This window comes from Oenanthe melanoleuca, chromosome 3 (assembly GCF_029582105.1).
Source record: "Oenanthe melanoleuca isolate GR-GAL-2019-014 chromosome 3, OMel1.0, whole genome shotgun sequence".
Lineage (NCBI taxonomy): Eukaryota > Metazoa > Chordata > Aves > Passeriformes > Muscicapidae > Oenanthe > Oenanthe melanoleuca.
Genome location: NC_079336.1, coordinates 104,381,644 through 104,405,227, shown reverse-complemented (window position 1 = coordinate 104,405,227; position 23,584 = coordinate 104,381,644). Strand labels below are relative to the sequence as shown.

The following is a 23,584-nucleotide window of genomic DNA, read 5'->3' as shown; positions in this document are numbered from 1 at the left end:
CCCTTACATGAGAGCTGCAGGAGGCTGCTGCTTCATCTGTGCTCAGGTCCTGCATCCTGGGCTGCTGGCACTCCCCAACAGCACTGCATGCTGCTGGCTCCTCCCTGCCTCCCCCTAATCTTTCCTCAGCTGCCTAATTGCATCCTTCAGGATTTTTTATTTTTACTCAGCATTTTCTGCAGTTCCCCGATTTCCAGATGTTTCCCTATTTCTAGTCAACCTACATGTCTCAGTCTGCTCCTCCTTGCAAGCATGGCTCCATGTCCTGACCACAACTAGGAGAGAACTGGGAGGGCACTGTGGGAATGGATAAAAATCCCCTCTGCAGCTTGTATGAACATTCCCCTCTGCCAAACAGAGCAATGAGATGGGCAGAACTGTATAGGAGACTGAAATGACAAATTGGTGATCATACTGTTGATGTCTTAAAATAAAATCTCAAACCAAAACACAACCCACCCCCTCCAACCCCCCCCAAATTTCAGCACTGAAAGCTTTAGCCATCCTCTTGAGCTTATTTGCAGTGCAAAAATAGGAGTCTGGCTCGAAAAGTTTCTGCTGTCAAGCATTTCCCTAGCATGTATTCCATGATCCGCCTGTACTATTTCCACTGGGATTACAGAGGAGGAGCAGCTCAGCAGTCTCACATCTTTGAGGAAAATGGATCTCATTTTGTATCAGTCTTGAAAAACTTTTTGTGTCCAGTCTCTGAGCAGCCAGCAGTGTGGGCAAGGTTACCCACCTGTGGCAAACCATCTAAACCATGATAATATCAGGTTTCCAGCAGCTGAAAAGGCCAAGCAGGTTCTCACTGTCCATATTTATATCTCCCACACCTTTTTTTCCAAAATTGTATCCCAAAGCTTCAACCATCTGACTGCATGACCACCTTCAAAGCCTTAGGGAGATTTATAATCATATTTTCTAGATATTTACAATAATTAGTAACTGAGAAATCACTTCTGGGGGCTTACAACCATTGGTGATACCCAAAAGGAGCTTCTCAACAGTGTATAGGCTTCATGTCCACCTCAGCATAAGAGTCAATGTCAAATGAGCCACACAGGAAGGTTTCTTGAAGCCCAAACACACATATGAGGCATGCAATAGCTCAGGATCTCCCAAGCTCTTTCGGTTGTTTCGATTCCTCCAACTCAGTTCTCCACTGGGGAAATGTGACAGAAAATAGCACAAAAAAGGGTAATATTTTCTTTGAGGAAAAGTAGGTTTGGAAATCTCTGGCAAATGAGATCAACTGACTCTTCTCTCCTAGTCAAAAGTTATACTTTCTATAAAACTTTTCCTCATCCTCAGTGCTCCTAAGAAGAAGAAAAAAAGAAAAAGATAAAACAAAAAGATCTTTAACAAAAAAAAAAAAAAGTGCATTCTTCTGATTTGGAAGTAAAAATAGGACTTCTTTTGGTTCTATTTCTATCCTTTCATCATGCAGCCCTGCATATAGAGCACACTACACAAACCCCCACCTACTACTGAGCATGTTTCATTAAATTTTTTTGTCTAATTATAAAGAAACTTCCACGGATGCACTCTGTACATCCTGGCCATGCCGCAGCAGTAGCGCCGGTTTCCTTCCTGTGTTGCTTAGTTACACCAGTCCCACAATACTGGAACCTCACAGAATGTAGGATGTATTTGTAGCTTTTGAAGCCATATCAAATAGAAATCCTTACTACCAATCTCCTAAGAAGTTGGGCACTGGGAATTTTTTGTCATCACATCGATGACCTCTTTTACAAACCGTGTCGCCTGATCTGCTGTAAAATACAAACCACACAAACCACATGAACCTCAGCTGCATGTTAAGACCATGCAGTAACTGCTATTCACAGTATTCCTCTCTGCCCTAAAATACTGAAAATAACAAAGTTTTGTTCACACAAGTGCTAAATTGGTTGTTAATTGAACAGTCACACACATAATGGCATGTTTTGCATATGGTGATGCATTTGCAAATACAAGCCTCTAACAACATCTCACCAGTAACCTATGGCAGAGGTAATCAAATGAGACAACCCCAAAATTTAACTGCATCCTTGGAAATAAGAAGCAGTTGAGCACATGAAGTAATTTGGAGTCTGTGGCCAGAGAGGACAGGATATTTTTGATGACGACATAAAATGCCCTTGGAATGCTTTAATGAGATGCCACAATACCCAACAAGCAGGAAGTAAAGATCCCCGATCAAAGATGTATTCACATAATGTATTAAACAGAAAAAGCTGCTTGTTCATTTTCTGGTGCCAGGCATCCATGTGTGAAGGGCTGAGTACAGAAGAGAACAGCAACACACTTCTCCATCTCAGTCACTCCCTGAGCCTAGGGTTACACACAGACCATGACCTACAGGCTCTGCAGCACCTCCTATCAAGTACTCTTAGATTGTAATTGTAATTGCAATTCCTTTTGCTTGCTTTCATACAGATTCACCATCTCCTGGAACACTTTACACTCCTTGTGTTACAAGAGATGGCAAATATCTGCTCCATATTCACCTTTCTAATAACAGGCTCATCATCTTCCTAAGCTCTTTCATGCTGTTATCATGCACAGCAACCTGATCCTTGCATCTAAATGACCCCTGTGCCTTCAAGGGCATCCTCACCCACCTGCCACCAATGCAGTGCCTATCCAAGTGTCTCCCATTTGGAGTGAGTGGACAAACAAATAGAAACAGACATTCTCCCAGAATTCTGGATTGATTGCAGGCTCTGTTGTCAGTCACACAAAAGGAGACAAGAAAGACCCCAACAAGATGCAAAGACACAAAGAAAATGAGGCTCCATCTAGCAAAGCAAAAGCTCCTGACAACATTATAGGTTATGGTCCCATTGCTGATCCATGCCCTGCTCTCCAAGCTGTGACAGTGCTGCCATCAGGAATGAGGAGGTAAATGGTTTTCCAGACCGTAGTGCAGGCAGTATCACAAGCCTCTTTCAAACCACATTTTTAGGTGACCAACACTTGCAACACACAAAGTCTAGAGCAATTCTCTGTCAGCAGTTGGCCAGAAAATAATTCCAATGAGATCATAGCAGGAAGTTTTTATTATGATTCAAAAGGAAGTGGGAAACTACTCATTAACTTCTTTTTAGGTACTGAAAACCCACTGGTATGTTGGAAAGTGCTGGGAACCCTTCCTTGATCTGCATATATCTCCTAAGATGCTGAAAACAGTATCTGAACCATCAACTATAAACTCTGTCCCCCAAGCACCACTTCTGAGCTGCTGCTTGATCACTTTCCTGCACTACACTGAGACCTTGGCAAAATGGGCAAAACAGACAACCCCAAAGAGAGGTAGGACTGGCACAGTCTTTACCATGGCAAATTAAGACAGAAAGTCATAGAAAAATTTTGGTTTACAGTTTTATAGACACATTTAGCCTTCAGTGACCTGGAGACTTTCTGAGGTAAAATTTCAAAATGGACAAGTATTTTAAACATTGTGGCTATTTTAAATTTCTGGATTAAGAACAGTTTTTACAGCAACTTATTTATACTGGATGGATATTTTATCAGGGTCTGAAGGTGCTGTGGGAGAGAACTAGAGCAAAGCCAAGATCCTATTTTAGTGCATAGGCTCCTCCAGCCTATGGGCAGATGCTCCTCCAGATGGGCAGTGCTTCCTTGGAAGCCTCCACTGCTGAGAGCCAAGGAACCATCAGAGGGAAAAATGGGGCTGTGCTTCTCCCCAGCTAGTTTGAATTAAGTCCCTCAACAAGGGGCCTTGCAGGAGCCATCTGAGTATGATATCTTCCAATATAAAGACAGTTCAAGTGATGCAGAGAGCATTTTGCACCCTGATGAAGACATTAGCATGCCATAACTTCTCTAAACTGACTGCTGCCTTCCACCTTCCACCCACCAAAAAATCCTCACTTATCTCTGGAAGCTTTGTGAGGGAAAGCAGCCAAGAGAGTCTGACTGCTTCCAGCTTCACCCTGTGAGATCACAGGTGTTCATCAGCTCTGAAGACAACCTGGAAAACCTGCATGGAAACAGGAAAAGCAGCTCCAACCAAAACCATTCAGGATGGCTCTTACTGATCAGGAGAAGAAAAGCAAGGAGATATCAAACTCCCCCAGATCTTACTCCCTAAAGGACATTTCTGTGGGGCCTCAAGCTCTGGTGGCCTTTGTACTCCAGCCTGAACCAGCCAGAAAACCAGAGCCTTGTGACTTATGAGGCAAATCATTGCCCAGGTGAAGCCTCCCTTAAAGGATATTGGGCACTTCCAGTAAACTGCTTGGCACCTCTCCACTGAGAGCCCATGAAAAATATTTTGTGGAATACATTCAGGTGATGAATTATGGAAACGAACTGGCTCACGAACGCTGCAAATGCAAATAGAGAGGCTAAATTTATCAGATGAATTATCCATTTGATACAGGATTACTTACTAAGGGCTAACTTATGACTCCTGTGCTCGTGCAGAGGACTGCTCCAGCCCCAGTGGTCTGCCACAGCAAGCAGAGAGAGATGCCTCTCAATACCAGCACAGGAATTACAGCCCCTGCTTGGGAGTTTGCTCACGTATTAGTGCAGAGATTGGTCTTTTTAATACAAAGGCCTTCATTCAGCCATTTAGACAGTTTCCAATTTGATTCCAAGCCTGGGAGATCTCTTAACAATGGATTTCTTCTGCAATTGTAATATATTTGCACATTTTATGCACAAGCAGGATGCTGTGCACCCTCCTGAAGGAACAGAATTATTATAAGGCAGTAGCTCTCATCCATGGGGTTTGGAGAGGGGAAACAGTGTTTTCATCAACCAGGATGAAAGCAGAAAATGCATTAAATATCATAACCTGTAATAGAGGGAAGAGAGTTTTCTCAAGATGAAGCAACATCTCTCTCTTTTTTCTAACACCAGCTGATAATGGTTCAAAAAAAAAAAAAAAAAAAAAAAAAAAAGCAAAAAAAAAAAAGCTAAAGCTCTTGGGCTCAGCATCCTTTCATTAGCTCTAAAAGGACATGAGTCTAAAAGCATGCACCTTCCATCTGTCAACAGGCCTAGTGAAAGTGCAAACATCCTTTCTCCAAAAATTTTTGCAATGCTTTAGGGAAGTAGTTTTGTTACTGTGTTTAAAGCAGAAAGTAGTAAAATAACCTTGGATGCTGCAGCTTCACAGGACATCCCTTTTATAGTGCTACTTTTGTCTAAAAACATTTTCAGAAAAAAATGTTTCTCCTCTCCAATCCACTGGTAAGAGGTGGTAGATTTAGAAATACTTTAAGCATTACAACTGAAGATAAACTGTTCATAATATATGACAGCCACCATGAAAAATAAGCATTTGCCAAAGGTCCTTACAAGATTATCTGTCTGACATATTGGGTAACTGTGTACACAGAATACAGGAAGGAAAGAAAAAAGGTACCTTTGCTCCAGCTGGCAACTGTTTACAAATGCTCTTAATTTTCCTCCTATGTATAGAATCCTAGAAGTATGCATCACTCCAAGGTAAATGTTGGCAAAGTTTTCAAGGGGGGATTCAATTTGCTGGTAAGTCTTATAAATATGTTTAGTTAGCAAGGAAAGTAATGTCTAATGTTCAGACTCCATATAGAGTTCTAGTAGAAGAAACAATGCATTCCAAAAGAAAAAAATTATCTAAGTAGCAGCTCTTTTCCCAGAAAACTCACTCATACTAATAGCAATGAATCCAGCAATGCAGGAACTACACATATGAGCCAGAACTGCAGGGAAAGATATTTTATTTGCCTGAAAGACATTCTCTCAGCTTAAGTAGAGAGAATGTTCCAACACTGGTGAAGGGAGAATAGCTGGGCTATATCATTGCACAAGGAGATGGGACCCAATTCATAAAAAGAAAAAAAACCCCATCATTGTGGCACTGTTTAATATATTAAAACAGCAATCCATCTTAAGCTAATAAAGTTGTTCATTCTACTGCTCTTTTCTTACTAGAATATACAAAATCTTGTCAGCAAAACCCCAGAGGATCAATAGAAAATTCTGCCTTGACTAGGACCCTTTGATGAACCAATCCAGGACCTTTCTGGACAGGACTGACATGAGAACCTATGTCTGAATTGGAGATAAGTGGTGCTCTGCTCCCTCTTGGAGCCTGCAGGCTCTGGCTTGGGCTCTGTAATCACTGAGATTGAATCAGAAATGCTGAAACAGTGACAACTGCTCAGTTACTGCACAGCTTTGTTACACTGCTAAGACATGACATTACTTCCAAGTCTGTCTCTTCCCCCTATATATTTAAAGTTTGAAAATGACAAGGCTCTTGGCAGTTTTCTTCATATCAATATTAATACTTGACTAATTTCTTTGGCATTCCACTTGCAAAATAGGCCTAATGATATGTTCAACTAATGGAACAATTTCCCTATATCTATATTCCACTTACTCTAATGCACTGAGGTGTAATTCTAGCTTCATTTCATTATCACTTGACTAGATGAAGCACTTGCATGTCTTTTTGGATTTATTAATGCAGTGGGTTTAAAGTAATAACTATTTATGTATATAACTCCATGAATATATTCTTCTTTCTAAGCATTTTTGTCCACATCTGTTAAAGTAGATATATTTCACAATGTTTCTGAATGCAAGATGAACTTTTAAAATGCTTAGTCTTTTTTCTAAGCTTAAAGCAATACCTCAATGTTATTTTCTCCTGTGAGTGTTTAGATAGTCTCCTATCAATTTAAATTTAGGGCAAGTCTATCCTTAAAGACTTTATTTTCACTAAATTAATAGATTTCCTTTAAATCAAAATAAAACCACTAGTTTCATAAATTTCTTCCACAGTAAAAATATCAGGACTTTACTGCCAAAGGTAGAGGCAGTTGCTAATTCCTTGAACACAGAACCATGTTAGCAAAGCCTTCTGTGAAGGAAACACTATAGGAGAGTCATTTGGGAAGAAAGTCCTGCCTCTCCCTGTCTCCTCACAAGTTGAAGATCTAAAGACACTAAAAATAAAACACTAAAATAAAAATTTCCCCAATCCCTGGCTACTGATTCACCCGCAGAAAATCCTTCACTGCATCAGGAACAAAGCTCTAGAGCTAAACTGGCTCCTTTTAAGGCACTGGCTAATTAGACAGCAGATCTAGTAACATCAAGGCATATCAAGATCAGAATCATTAGTTATGAGAAAATTGTGACTAGGAGTCTCTGAAAATGGGTCCTAAGGTATTTTAATAATCTATACCTAATCCTATAATAATCTATCTGAATTTCTGATACTGAGAACTAAACTTTCTCTGGACAGTTGTAAATTTTGGATGAATCTTTTTTATAGACACATATGTAAAACACTGGATTTAGAGGGTCACTACTATGACCACCTGTCTGTGTCACATATCAGAATCCCAATTCTAGCTTGAGCAAAAAAAATATCATAAAACCTTTACATACATGAGGATAAACATACTTTTAAAACCATGGTATGGCAGATCATCTACATAACATGGTGTAATGCAACTGTATGTTTTTCTATATCACAAGACCCAGCTGCACAGGTTCTCTGCAAACAGGAGTTCAAGGAGTTTAAAAAAAAATCCAAATGAAATAAATCTTCCACTTTACTGTCTTTCTGCCTTTGGGCTTGTCATGATACAGCTCTGAAGCAGCTTCTTGTCTCTCAGACTTTCAAACCCAGGTGGGTTTTACATTTACAGAAACAATACCAGGCTTTACACCACAATTTCCAAGGCCTTACAGATGAAAGTGAGCATTAATACTCTTGATTTGTTGACAACTTGATGCTATATTCTTCTCTCACTTAATCTGAAGGGCAGTAACACAGCCAGCAGCAGTAGGCAGGGTACTGCCACTTTATTCTTTGGTTTGGAAACACTGACAAAAAAATAAAATCACTCAATGAATGGATTAGACATGAATGCAGCTTCTTGAAATGCATGTTCAGTGTGCTCCAGACAAAAATATTACTAAATGGTTAGACATCATTTGATGCTACCTGAATAATCCAATAGGTCTTTAACTTTCAGCTGCCAATCACTGCAAACTGGTGATTACAAAGTCATCTACAAAAAAGCTTTGTTTTAGTGAGGTAGACAAAAATATCACAATTTCCATGCTACCAGACAAAGCAAAAGGAAAAAACCACTGTGGCTACAGTGACAACACAGTCCCATGACTCTGAACACACTAAAGCTCTGTTTCCTATTACTAGACAGACAGCACAGGGAGTATTGGGAGATAAAACAGAATATTAAAATCTGGATCTTTTCACACATAGTTGGACTGATGTAAGCACAAAGCAAAATAAAATGGGAGGAGTTTTAGGGTTGATAAAATTATGGAGAGCAGATTAATAATGATGTACAATAAAAATAAATCACAGGTTTATAGGAGGAGGGGGATTAGCAAATTTACTATCCACCGGGTTTCCTTATATCTAGAAAGCAACCCCCCGTGTGAAATCCAAGATGAATGGCTAACATTTCCCAAGTGCTCCAGTGAGAGCCATCTTTCTCCCATTCATTCTTACACAGGGACAGCTCAAGTTTAAAGTCTTCATTCAGACACAGTTGGACTCCTACCCCTGTGGTATCTTTTCAGACCCAGAGAAACCTTACCAGCATTGTTAATGAAAGACCCAAGTGTGTACAAAGCGTTTGGAAAAGCAATATACACAAGAAGCTAAATACATTAGTGCAAATAATTTCCTTTTCAAGAGTCAAGAGAGCCAGTGCCATGCACCAAGTTTTGGGAAAAGATACACACAGAGCATGGAGAGAAGAGATTAGCTGTACTGAGCATATAAAAGCAGTATTAGATGTAGTTAAATGTCTGCATTTGTCCAGGATCAGAGCCTCTATGTGCAGCTGATCTTTAAAGAAAGTTCACATTTCAGTATTTGGCTTTGGAAAGAAGATGCCAACTGTTGCATTTTTCCTGTGTGCCTTTTTAAAGTCAAATGGTGCTTGCTTACTATACCTACCTAGAGGGAAAAACTCGCCCATTTTCTTCTTGAAAATTTTGTAGTCAACCTCCAAAAAGACGCAGAAGATGATACGATCCACCTGTAAGAAACAAAATGATTCAGTGAAAGCACCACAATCATCCCTGTTGGCAACAATAGTCAATAAAGGCAAAGAAACTTTTAAGCCAACATGCTTTTATGCTCCAGGCAAACAAGAAAACAGTGCTGCATGTTTTGACTTTATTGTACATCTGTGTTGTAATTTATAATACAACCTTTGCAATCGCAGCTCACAATTGTATTCTTTGTTAACTACCTCCTGTTTATGCAAACTGCTCTCAAGCACTGTATAAACGACTTTGGCATTCCAGATGAGAACTGGGACGCAATGTTTGATGAAAAAGTCACGTGGGGACATCTAATAAGCACACAGAAGAGTAAATAGGTAAGCAAAGAGCTCTTTTTCCAATCCTTGTCCGACAAACCTATTTGCAAACCCATTTAGTGTTTTAAAATGGCTTTAAAAGGTTTCATGTGGTTTTAATTTACATGAAACCACTTATTCTCACTATAATGCAAACACAATGCAGCAGAAACACAAAAGCTGATTAGATGACAGGTAGCACACAGGGTAAATAAAACATTTAATATGCCATCTACTTAGTGAGGCTGAGCATATCAATGAAACCACAGCCCATAATGTATGCACCACCCACCAATGAGTTCAAATAAATTCTTTAGGAGATCACCGTGTGTGAAAAGATTTTCTGAAACAGACCAAAAATAATAAAAAAGCTAAACAAAACAAAAACCAGAAATCTAAAGCCTTTAAGGCTAAAAAACACCCACACTGGGCCTCAGCCTTGCAATACCTTCATGTTATTTGTGTGCATTGCCCAGCATAAAATGTCTTTGTAGCCAAAACCCAGCTTGGAGGGGTGCTATGGAAAACAAAGAAACCCTCTTACAGCTGAGCTGAGGGACCTGCAACCCAGTAATCATTTCTTTCTCTGAAGTGCATAAGAGCTTAACCAAAAAGGGATGAAGCCCAAGCAATAGGAAATTTGGCATCTTATGCTGTCATGGTGTCTCCACGGGCAATAGGACAATCTGTCACAGCAGAACTCCTCAAGAGTGCCTTTGCATGTGCTAGAAAAATCATAAGCCTCTCCCCTGCAGGGAAACAGTGAGAGGAATGCTCTCAAGAAGTGAATTCTTTCCCTTATCTTCAGTAGAAAATGCTGTCCTTTTGCTGCAGCTGGTCTTAGAAGTGAAGTCCAAGCCTTGGCTTCAAAGACACCGTTATGCTGAGCAGCTCAGGACATAATTTCTGAGCTCACTTTGGTGCAGCCCAGTAGAATACAGAAGGGGATGAGAGCAGGCAAGCACCAGTTATGCTGGAAAATACCAGCAGCTACTAACAAGGACATCTTGGAATGAAAGGTGATGACAAAATCTGAATGATCAGACTAGGTGTGTAATTTCACAGCTAGCAATAATATGAAGGGTAATGGTCTCAAGTCACACCAGGGGAACTTCAGGTTTGATATCTGGAAGAATTTCTTCATTGAAAGAGTGGCTAAGCACTAGAACAGGTTCCCCAGGGATATAATGGAGTTCCCATCCCTAGAAATGATAAAAAATGAGTATATGTGGCACTTTGCAATATGGGTTTGTGGGAAAAGTGGAATTCACTCAAAGGCTAAATGTGAAGACCTTGGAGGTCTCCAACCCTACTGATTCTATGACACTCTATGAGACTGAAGGTACAAGATATGTTAGTGTTAAGGAAGAAGGAAGCTTGTGAGCAGGAGAGAAGGCAGCAGAGCAGAACAGGGAAGCCTATCAGCAGATTTTCCAGCAAGGAAACTGCCTGCTGCTGTCTGCTCATATGATGCTTGCAGAGCCAAGCTGTTCTGTGCATCCCTCCTAAACAAACCAGGCTGGATTTTAAAAATATTCTGGACCATGGCATTAGCTACTCCTCAAAAGGGATATAATTAAAAACTCAAATACTAGCTGTGTGCTCAAGCCCAAAAGCCATACTCCTCTCCATACTCACCAATTTGTAACATAAAGCATCGTTGCCAAAAAGTGTTACATTTTACGTACATGAGGTTTGACATGATCTTTAAGGTCCCTACCACTCCAAACTATCCTATGGTTCTATGATTCTGCCTAAGCTGTGCGTTTTCAGGAGGGAGACTTTAATCAGCAATGCTTAAATCACATTTCTTGTGAGAATTGGATTAAGATATTGCTGGGGTGTTGCTACATTGTCAACTTCCCTCTCTGCCTTGCAGACTTTCAAGCATTAAAGGTGATAGGCCCAATGAACCAGAACAGACAAAAGAGCAAGGATGGAAATGTATAAAGCAGAGGAGGAAGGATATTCCCACACAGAGAAGTTTCTGAATCTCTTATATTCTGTGCTCAAACTCCTACAGAAATTTGCCTCATTCTGTATAGTCCAACTTCTCAAGGTGTTCCCTTTACTTGTATTTATTCAGCGCAGCTGGCAATGATAAAACTTCTCCATGAGAATTTATACTACTTATAATATAATTCCTTAATGTAAAAATAGGGAATCTCTCTAGAATTGGCAGACTATTTCAAAATTTCTAGCCTCCTGACTGCACACATCCTATATATAAACCTGTTCCGTTTCTTCATGATGTGAGAAAAACTGCTCTATTTTTAAGTATGCATAAGATATTGTGATGACAGCTGAAATCCTGTGTTTATCTGATCCAATAGTATGTGTTGGCAGATAGTAAATCTGAAATTAACCCCTATTTTATCATTCTGCCAGTCACTGACTATTTTATCTAACATCCCCAGCTAAAATAACTTGAGATTAGGTGTGGAAAGTAGCTTTTGTCCTCACTATGCCCATTCCAGCTACAATAATGAAAGGTTTAATCTAATTGACTAACAACCTACTTTGCCTGCTGGCCCACAAAAGCTCAGCAGGATTTTTGGGATGTGCAGTTAGGAAAGCCACTCCTTATTCAACAAGGAAATCCCTCCTCTCACGTGGCCTGGAAATTCCAGTTTCATTACACCACTCCTTTAGAGAGGGTAAGGAATAGCCCTGTAGACTGCCCTGACAGTGCCCAGATAACCCCAGTGCCTTTTGAGATGCCCAGCTCCTCCACTGCTGACCAAGCACCACTCAGCTGCAGCAGAACTGTAAAGGAGTTCCAGGTTGAAGGGATTACAGCTCATCCCTGACTGACAGCTCTTTTTTGAAGGCTCGTATTAAAATCAACCATGCCCTGTCAGAGTCTGATTAAATTCTGCTCACTTTACAGCTGTGAATAGGTGGATCAAAGAACCCCAAAATAAAGAGCACTGCAGCACAGGGAGTTAAAATGCATGAGCTGTTCACTTAGGCACCTTCACAGCTCAAGGCTGTGAGTACATTTGATTGTTTTTTTCTTACCCTTTTTTTTTTTTTTTTTTTTTTTTTTTTTAACCTGCTCTCCTAGCCAGGCTTTATTTAATTTTTATGGAGATAGCTTCCAGGTGGTTTTGTTAGCAGCACCTGATAAGAATTAAGTAAACTTCTACAGGACTTACAGGACTCCAACTACTTTTTTTGGAATCACAGAATGGTTTGGGTTGGAAGGGACCTCAAAGATAATCCAGCTCCAATTCCCCCACCATGGGCAAGACCTTACACTAGATCTGATTCCTCCAAGCCCCATCCAGACTGGCCTTGGACACATTTTTTGCAGTAGAATGGACTCTAACACAGAGTTTCTGAAGGATACAGCCATATCTCATGAACTGAAAACAATCTCCACTGCTGTTTACAGTTCATGAGATATGCTTATAAAGGCACAGTTGGTCTAATAGCAGCAGCACTGATCTTAGAAAGTGCAAAGAGAGTGGCAAAAAAATTTCTTCCTGGTTTTTGATCTTTAGGCTTTTGTTAGTTGGTGGCTTTGAGAGCACTTTACATGTCGTGAATTTTCAATTTATTGGTGAGTTGCTGCATCCTGGGTGAGTTCACTCACAGACCACAGATGGTCTATGAGAGCACCTATGGAAGGCTGGGCAGGTGGGTGCTCAGGGACACCCACAGGAATGATGGAAAGCTGCTGAGGGTCCCTTAAGCTCATCCTAAAGGACCCTGCCCTCTACTGCAATGTGTAGGAGGACACTGCATGCTTACATGCACATCTCTGCTTGCAGCAGCAGCTATAGTAGGAATTTACACCTTTACAAAAAACCCAGAGATTTCTTACATGGATATATAAAGATAGGATGATGTGGGGGGATACTTTTAAATTAAAAGATAAGAGATTAAGATTAGATGTTAGGAAGAAATTCCTTACAATGAAGGAAACCCTGGCACAGGTTCCCCAGAGAAACTGGGGATGTCCCATCCCTGGAAGTGCTCAAGGCCAGGCTGGATGGGGCTCTGAGTAACCTGCTCTAGTGGAAGGTGCTCCTGGCCATGGCAGGGGAGTTGGAATGAGGTGAACTTCCAGGTTTCTTCCAACCCAAGCCTGTCTGTGATTCACAATATATTTTAGCATCAAAAATGTCTATGTTTTTATCTCAGCTCTTTTGGTGAGGTAGTTCTCAGTATATAGAACCCCACAGTTCTTTTGCTGTGGTCTCAGGCAGGTTATGTGATTCCCCTGGCTTCATTTCCCTATCTAGGAAGAGGAATTCTAGAAATAGGAATAGGAAATTCCTATTACCCTTCCTAGGGGACAGGAACACCTGGCTGTGCACCTATGCATTGCTTCAAAGAGTTTTTACCAAGCACAATCCACAGGACATGCCAAATGCTTTCATAGGTATAGCTGTACATATACCCCAGTGCCAAGCTGGATATATCCAACACAGATCTGAAGCAGAACTCTGACCAAAAGGCTCTCTAGAGTATTTCATATAATGAGTGTTTCCATGTCATTGCCACCCTGTGTCCTAACAAAACAGCAGCTTGCCATGAAAACAAACCCAAGTGTGTTTCAGCACTCCCAAGTACTTCATGCATGTCTCCAGCATCAAGACATTTATCTATCAGGAAGTGACTGCTTTTTATATGCAACAAAAAGTTTCATCATCACATAAATCTTACCAGAAAATACATGATAGAAAAACAATGTGAATTTACAAAAAATGTTTCCCAATACCAAATTGAATGATAATACAGCACAAAGAGAAGGAAGCAGCTTTTTGCTCTTTGTAGGTGAAGCAAATCCCTTTCATAAACACTCCTGCCTGATCCCATTACGGCCTACTGTCAGAAGGCAACAGTGAGCACCAGAAGCTTGCAGAAATATTTTTAGTTTATCAAAATTCCATGGATTTAATTCAAAACTCAGTGAAGCAAAACAGAGATCTTTTTCATTGACTTCAGCATGCTTGGATTGGCACCTATACTCTGCAGCACCAGACAGAACATTTGCCTCCTCAAGAATTCAATTCTTCTGATACAGGCATTTAATTACCTTAAATGTTATATACTTTCTCAAAGATATCCTTCACAGACACAGCTCACAGCTGCCTGAACCCATCAATATGCCTTGACTAAATTGCTAAGAAAGGAGCTCTGAACGTTCAAAGCTGTAGGGGGCTTTGAGCAATCTGGTCTAGTAAAAGACTCCTGTCTTGGGTTGCAACACAGGATGTGACCAGAAATGTGAATTCTGTCACCATCTGTTGGTGGAGCCAGGTGGGGCAGTGACCCTTATCTCTTGGCGCATATTATCTGCTAATGGGCATCTTTAAAACCAGCTGGGGCAATCATCTTTATCTTTTCCACAACCCATCCTTCCTCCAGGAGATATCATCTGCTGCTGGGCCATTGAGTTCCACTGCATGAGTGATAAAATTACATCATCCCCCTGGGAGATGCTCCAGCCATGAGGAGGAGACAGGCCTTTCCTACCTAGATAAAAACTGGAACACCAAAGCAGCATTTTCCACTGGATTCCAGAGGAAAACCAGACCTTTCCACATCATCACTGGACCTTCAGAGGAAAACTGCACCCTTCTACAGGATCACTGCTTCAACTGAACCACATCTGCCACTGCAGGAGGATGCAGCCACCATTGAATGGGACTGTGCCAACACCCTGACTGACTGACGGGTGTCAGCTTGGATTCTGACTCTGTCAGTGTTTTGGGTTTGTTCTTTGTAATACTGTATTTCTATTTTAATTTTCCTAGTAAAGAACTGTTATTCCTAATTCCCATATCTTTCCCTGAAAGCCCCTTAATTTCAAAATTATAATAATTTAGAAAAGGTTTACATTCTCCATTTCAAAGAGAGGCTCCTGCTTTTTCTTAGCAGACACTTGTCCTCCAAACCAGGACAACCCCCAAAGGAGGGGGTTTGGAATGAGATGGTCTGTAAGGCTCCTCCCAAACTTAAACTTCCTAACATTCAACAATGTTGAACATTTTCCTTTGTTTGGACCATGATTGCATGGACAGCCCTGTTAGCTTTCATAACCTGGCAAAACTTCCCTTGGAGAGACCAATGAGAACAAAAGCAACCTAAGTCTTGTTTCCAAGGCATGCTCTCACTGAATCAAAATCTCAGCTGTGAAAAGCTCAGAATAAGGAGCAAGAGATTTTTCATGCACTTTAGGACCAAGCTGTGAGTGCTCTAGCTGGTCCCTGCACATTATGTAAAATCTCTTCTGTTTCTGTGACAAGGGCTCAGTTTTCTGTTCTGAAGTCCATAGCTCTTGCTTATCCTCAGGGACCCTATTTGCTGTTTCTTTCTTTTCTGTTTTTCTGACAGAGTTCCTCTCTGCCTGTAACTGAGCTGATGCGCTGAACTGACTACATCCAGAAATAGAGACCAACATCTGGTTCTGCCCAGCTGAAGAACAGGTAGATGATTCTCTCTCCTGCTGCCTCTCCCCGCTTCAGCCTACCCTCTGCCTGATCTGATCCTCTGGTAATCCTATTGCAGCCAACAGATGGAAATACCAGCTTTGTAGAATAACACAGCCATCTGCCATATACCTCCCAGCAGCTGTGATCCACTTTGCCAGAGATGCTTCCTTTCTTGAGCACCACGAACATCTGGCCAGCTGTCCAGACAGCAGCCTGTCTGGCCAAACCAGGAGTGAGGACTGCATCTCCCCCTGGAGACCAGCAGGGTTGACACCAGAAGTTTTCACACACTTTCGCAAGTTGAATGCTTCAGGCCCTATAAATACTTATTTCATAGCACTGTCAATTAAAATTCAGCCTCCTGGTATTATTGCTAATTTCACAGAAACCATTACAGCATAAAGCCTAGCTGACTGTCTGCTCCTTCTGGCATGACATCATGGTCTATAATTGCAGAATTACTCTCAAGAAGAACTTCAGTCATGTATTTATGGCAAATAGAAAGCTTTGGTGCTGCCTTTATCCTCGGAACAAGATTTAAGCAGGGCAGAGGTGTCAGACTGGTGATACGGTGAACTTGACAATCAATGAACTGTGTGATGATGTTCACAGAGCTATTCACCTGGCCTTAAGAGCTTTTCTCTTGGCACAGCTTCAAAGCCACTGCAGACCTGAGCCAGAACACCCCGTGTTTACTTGATCTTGCAATCATACAAATGGGCCCAGCCTCAGGCAAACAGGATATTTCTGGGTTACCCTTCAATCCAGGGAGAGATGTACTCTCTCAGAACTGTGCTCTCTGGTTTTCATGGATTTGAATTTTGATATTCTTTGGAATCCAAAGCAAAAGCCTAAATAAAAATTTACATTACTGCAAACCTCTTATAAGTAATGGTATTAATGGAGAGTTATGATATTGCATCAAGAGCAAATACCTGTGGAAGACTAGCTGTGAAGAAGCAACTCTTACTTAAACCATCATATTACTTAGTTAGCCATTGAGGAAAAAAAAATAGAAACCATATGAATTATAAAATTATTTATTCTTATCACGGAGTGGAATGGTTTCTATGGTAGTTAAAAAACAAAATTAGAAACATCCTTTGTTTCTTTAGCTTTAATATCCTATTTCATGATGGAACACATACTTAGCTTGGAGTGAAAGATAATTAAAAGTCCAAGGGCAATTTAAAAAAAAACAAACCAAAGCAAAAAAACACACAAAAAAACAAACAAACAACAAACAAAAAAAAAAACCACCAGAAATTTATTACCAGCTTAAAATATTAATACAAACAGCATCCTAGTACATAAGGCTTTGCAGCAATCTCTGCCTCTAAAACAAAATGAAGTAGCAACACCTTTAACACTGAAATTCAATAAAATTCAAAATATGGCCAGAATGTCTCTCCCTGTCCTTTGTGCTTGGTCCTACAGGTCTGCTCATACTCAAGAGCTGAGGGCTGTTGATAATCCCAGTATCACAGGTACCAGATACACCAGTACTGCTGTCACTATGGCTCAAGCCTATCTCTACATAACTGAAACATATTAAAATGCATAAAACTTTCCAGTGGAGAACCACTTTTACCCACAGTTCTCAAGCACAGGTCAGCATTCCACTTTTGTGTTAGTTCTGACAGATCCCTGCTGCCAGGTGAAGATATGATGTGCCCAAGGTCACAGAGAAACAAGAACAGCAGGAGTAGAGTAGGACCCTCGGTTTTTTCCTCCTGTTCTCTTTTGACCAAAGATGCTACAGATGAAAAAAAAAACAACCCATCATGTGACTTTGCATGGTCCCATGCAAAGTTCAAAAACTTTACTGCACACCACTCTTTTCCTCTGGTGGAAATATCTTTTCAATGCATCTATATATTGTGTGAATCAATACTGATAACTCTTTTTCCCTTGTACATTGATTGTTTTTTAAAAGTTACTTATTCTTTGTGAGAGAATTCACTCTGTGAATACCTTCAATACCTTTTTTAATGCAGTGTATTATTCAAGGGCAGGTAGAACTTTCCCTTTTGGCCTTCTTTATGCTGAGCTGTTACTTTTTTGTGTGTGAACAAAGCAAATGCCTGACAAGCAGAATGGTTGTCCTAAAGAACCAGGATCTCAAACAAGAAATCATAACAGCATTTTCACAGGAATTCACAATTTGTTGTCAGCCACTTGTGTATGTCCCAGTTACTTATTGCACAATTATATGACAAATAAGATGTGACAGTCCTGTAGTTGTTATATAAACACAGACAGGCTATAAAATAACCAGTCCTTAATAGTCCACATGTGGTTTTGTTCTCAACTACAAAAAGTTTTTCATTTTCCTAAAGGTGAAATAACCCGTAAAACCAGCCTAGGATTTAAGGGAACATCTCAGTATATTCCTTTTGATGGTCACTAAAACTTGTCAGGGAAGGGCCAGTAGAGTAGCTTAAGAATGCATTTGTTTTTACCAAGATATCCATCAATCTGCACAATTCACTCCTATGCCACATAAACACGATGACATAAAGCCCATTATTCTTTTCCAGCTTAATACCTACTGTCCTCTGAAGATACATGTTTGGAATATCTGAAGGCCACCTCAATTTTTCACAGCTCCCAGTCATAGGGCAGCTGACACAGCCAAGATAATCCTGCATTCAGGGAATGAATGGGTTCTGATGAATGTAATTTGCTATCTCAGTGACAAAATGGCAAATGGGAAGAGAGAGTGTGCATGCAAATATCACTGCATTAAATAAGGGCTTGTGAAGGATAGTACTCTGAAAATATCTGATAGGCAGTTTTGCAACAACCATGCCTTATGGAGGAGATAAATCATCAGCTTACTGAGAGTTATCATTAGATCCTCATTGTGGAGCTTCGCTGAATAAGATGGAATTGTGGCATACAATCAAGCAGGGTGTTGAGATCCCATAAGCCAAGTTTTTGCATCACATTTTACCTTACAACATCAATTTTTCACTATCTTTTTAGTACAAGTTGGACTTAAATATCCCAAAGTTCCCTATGATTACAAATATCCTAAACCCGTCTGGGGACTGAACCTGTGGCAGACAATTCCCAAGACTCTTGTGCTCCAGCTCTTTCTGGATTGAGGTGTCACTTTGGAAAATTCTCATGGTTTTGATGTTTTTTGCCAGCTTTGTTTCAGCACCACATAATATCTACTGATAAAATTCCCACTCCTTCCTGGGGCCAGCAGGAGAATCAGCATTACTTGCTCAGACTCCATCACTCAAAAACCACAATATGCTTGAACACAGTAATGTGATCACCTCCTTGCTATTATCACAGTGGCTGCTGCAAGATTATGAATACAAAACAGCCCCAGAGCTTAAAATCACACAGAGAGACCAAGTAATGGCACCTCCTACACTTCAGACAGGTGTGAGAATCAACAAAGCACAGGTTTGGGTTGGAAGAGACCTTAAAGATTATCAGGTTCCAATCCCCCTGCCACGGACAGGTGGATCCCTCTGGATCAGGTTGCTGAGAGCCCAATCCAGCCTTTCTTGGAATACTTCCAGGAATGGGACATCTACAGTTTCTCTGGACAAACTGTTCCAGTGGCTAAATAATGAATAATTTAAGTTTGGATGCTAGAGCCAGTGCCAGGATGCACGATGCTGGAGGAGCAATGGGGATCCCATTTTGTCCTGGAAAGCAAAGCTCCCTGTTGCTGGTACTGAGACTCCTGAAGGGTGCACAACAGCTGAACTGCAGAAAAAGAGCAGGAGAAACAATTCCTGGAAGATGAGGGCAGTTTAAACAACTTTTTAAGTGCACTGTTACAGGCAGTCATGCTAAATTCAGCAACAATTTTCTCACTGAGGTTGAGCAAAGGTTTCACCCCCCTCAGGGACTCGGATACTTTCCAGATGTTTTCACAATATTTTCTACATTATTTGCAAAGGAAAAAAAAACTGTCTGGATCTTACAAAGTTGGTTTAAAATTCAACTTTTTAAAGTATTTTCATCAAAAGAGGACAGATGACTTCCACATACAAAATTATGTAAGCATCTAAAGCCCAGAAAGTTTCACCTCAGAAAGCTTTTCAAAATACATGATTTCATGAACCCTCTCAAACCTAATGTAAATGAGAGCAGTCCAGAAGAAAACTCCCACTGAGTATTTCCCTTGTTTGCTATCATTTCTTTTATCATTCTCACCTTCATCCTCCATTAATGTTCACATTTGTCACTCTTTGTACAAAGGCTGATGATTTCACAGGGGTTTTGGGTCAGTGCTACCAAATGGTTCCCACCCTGCTGGGAAAATGACAGCGGCACTTGGACTCCAATTTTGTCTGACTACATCTAGGTTTCCAAAAATTCAGCAGATGTCATGAAAGTTGCACTTTTAGGGGATGAAAAGTTCCCACCTAAGATGCAGCAATGTGCTGCAAATTCTCCTCCCAGCCCCTCAATATAGCCTCTGTTAGCATGGGTAGAGATAACATCAGTATAGAAAGTTATTAATTCCTACCCAATGAGGTGATTACAACTCCTGTTGTGGAAGCAAAGTAAAGGGGTAACAGACCTGCTTCCCAAGAAAAAAGGCCACATGGCATAACTTGAAACAGCTCTGAAACCACTGGTCTTACTAAAACCTATACTGAATCTTATTTATGTAAATATTACCTAATCTCTCTCTCCTTGAAGAAAATGTTATATGATTAAGTTATTGGTCTTTTAGAGATCAAATTAATCTCATTAATGCAAGCCATTAAAGGCCATTTTCCAAGGACAAAGGCTGATTTTCTTAAATGCTGTATTTGTTTTATTCTAATGCTGGAGATAATCTTTTTGCCACCAGAAAAAGACAGAACCAGATAAAAGTGGATGCTGTTAAATTTACAGTACTGCTAGAAAAAACACTTCCATTACCAGGATACTCAGTCCAGTGTCTCTTCCAAAAACAAGATCAACTCAGGATCATTTGCTTACTGAATGTCTAGAGCTACACCCCATTTGTGCCTGAAACACTCAGGTGGGTTCAACAAAATAATGCCATTTTTGTTAAACAGTGACTGTAGAATGATTAGCCATTTTTATAAGATTTTGCAATGCTTGATTCCCAGCATCCTGGAAGAATCCATGCCAGGTGTCTGCATGACCTAAATGCAACCTTCTCCTACAATGAGCAGCAAGTCAGGCAAATTTGATCTAAAATACTTATTCCCAAACACTCAAGAACTTGACTGGGTCGACCTGTGGAATGGCTGCACCTCAGAGCCTGCTTTTGGGAAGTCTGTAGCTGGGAGAGGCTGGGACCAAAAAGGAAAATCTGTGCTTGAGAGCAGATATGATTCTAGGTTTGGCATTGTGAGCTGGGGAGAGCAATCTAGCCAAAACATCCTTATGTAAAAGGTGATTAAGCCAGCTTGATATGATAGACAGATGCCTTCCACAGAGGATATTGCAACTCTAATATAGGCTGTTTAGAAGAAAAAAACCCAAACCAATGGGATATAAATATCGACAGTATGCCAACACTTTTCATAAGGACTGATAGGGGAAAAATGAGATTCATCTCTAAGGGATCACTTTAAAATCAATTTTAATAGATGGTAATAGGCTGACATTCCTCTGAAAACAGCCAGCAGATGTTCCAGCACTCTACCAAGTCCCTATGCCTAACACTGGGTATACCAATTCCACAAAATCCATCTTCTGGATGGAGCTCCGTTTCTGCAGTTGGAATACTAATGATGTCTTTTAGTGGGTTTTGACTTCCACTGGTGTGTTTAGTTCTGCTGTGGATTCCAGAACATAAGCAAGTGAGCAGATTTATGATTTACTAGAAAGGACAAGAAGTTGCCTTTTTTTATGGCACATTGCAATCAGCAGATAACCTTCATTCTATCTATCTGCTCATCATAAGGTAAAATGCATCTAAATTACTAAAATGCTGCTCAAATACAATTGAGAACATCAGAACAATTTATACAAGCTGCTCAAATGCACTGATGCATATAAAGTCTCCAAAACCATTTATTGTCAAAATGTCAATGCTAAATGCATAAAAGTGTAACTTACTTTATTCCATTAATTAAGTAATGTGTGCACAGCACTTTGAAAATGTAAAAGCACTTTGAGCACTGAGAGCTAAGCAGTATTATTTTCACTCATGTGGATGCACTGTATGAATCATACATAATAATCACTTCTTGTGGAAAGTATTTTTGGTTCACTGCCAAACCTTAACCTAGAGATTTGGCACTTCTGTTCAGTAAAACATCTTTAAATGGTCCTATTTGGACCCCAGCTGGAAATTTTCTGTAACACATTTATTACTGAGTCCTTCACAATATATACCAGGTATACAGTGCCTTCAAAACTCTGTAATTAACATTGTATAGAGAGATTGTAAACCTTTATTGCATTCTCCTCGTTTGCACAAAATATTTGAGAAGAGTGGCTCACTGGTGTTAGCTGTGATTTAACTCATTCTCTTTGACCTCTACAAGATGTAACAGGTGTAATGGATGTAATACAGAACTGTTATTCCTTTTCATCTTTGTGAGAGCTGTAGGTCTCAGATTATTTTCTGATGTCCTGGTGAAAAGGAGATCATTTGAAAAGGTGATTATGTAAGAACTTGATGGTATCATCATTATCTCTCCCTATCATAGCTGTGATTTGCTTCCCTATAATCCCCCTCTGGCTGGACTTTGTTTTTCCCCCCCTCTATCCTTTGTGACTGAGGAAATGCTATGACCATGAGCTTTCCTTTACAAGTAAGAGCTCAGAGAGCTTTCACAAGGGTCATGTTTTGTACCTACAAGCACATCTGTTGCATCTGTCTTGAAAAAAAATAAGCCTGGCTATCCCAGCCTTGCCCAAAATTGCTTCTCCATGATCACATTCACAGGGGAAAGTCTAAAATAGCCAGAAACCAATAAAACTACATCATTCTCCTGATTAGTTAAGAGGAACAGTGATGACTTACAGCTGGCCTGAGTACCACCTGTGAACAGGTCAGCCCCATGTTTCCAGCTCCCTGGCTGACCTGGTGGCAATGCACTCCATCCTTGTTACTGCTCTCAAATCAGGAGATATTTTATGCATGCCTTGTATTTGTCTAAACACATGCCTATCCATAATATAAATTAGTCTGTGTGGGATAAACCCAGCCAAGAATTTCTCTGGTAAAAGTCTTTCTGGATGTTCAGATTTACAGAGTTTTCAAGAACCTTGTCTGTAACAGCCTGCACCCATCTCTATTAACAACTCCCCTGCTACACCCTTGATAAGTGATAGGTGTGTGTATTTATTCAGCATCATTTTTTTGTTCTCCAGTTAATGAAAAAAGGAAAACAAGAGTGGGAAATATCTGATGTGGTCAACATTGCTCAGTAAAGTTTGGACTGATTTGCCCCACTTGAAACAGAGAAATTAATTTGGAGATTTTTAAAAAGAAAGAAAAGAAAAGGAAGGATATTTGAACTGACTGGCTTGGAACAGATGAAACCTTTTACAGGGTTTACTGTGCCAGCTAACAAACCTTTCCAGGGGGGCAGCTGCCCTGCATATTTTATCCATAAGGTAAACACAGTGAGATCCCACACCAGCTCCCAGCATCATGTGAGCTTTGGGGGGCCCCATGTCAAGATGAAGGGTGCTCCAAGCCTGTCAAAATATTGCTCAGCTCCTGCACTAATTCTGCCTGACTCTGTAGTGAGCTCTCAGTCTTTCCCACTCAGAAAGCAACAGCTTTATCTCATTTTAGCTGGACAGGAATAG

The 23,584-nt window shown here is 40.4% G+C and overlaps 1 protein-coding gene across 9 annotated transcripts in view; it reads right to left on the bottom strand.

Annotated features, from left to right (window-relative positions):
- The window catches only part of MACROD2 (mono-ADP ribosylhydrolase 2), an 841,709-nt gene that overhangs the window by 76,469 nt on the left and 741,656 nt on the right, over window positions 1-23,584 (bottom strand). For all 9 annotated transcript variants that reach the window (XM_056486344.1, XM_056486346.1, XM_056486345.1 and 6 more), the window contains exon 9: window positions 8,972-9,053. In XM_056486344.1, the coding sequence (XP_056342319.1) occupies window positions 8,972-9,053 (82 nt within the window). The remainder of the gene's footprint in view (window positions 1-8,971; window positions 9,054-23,584) is intronic.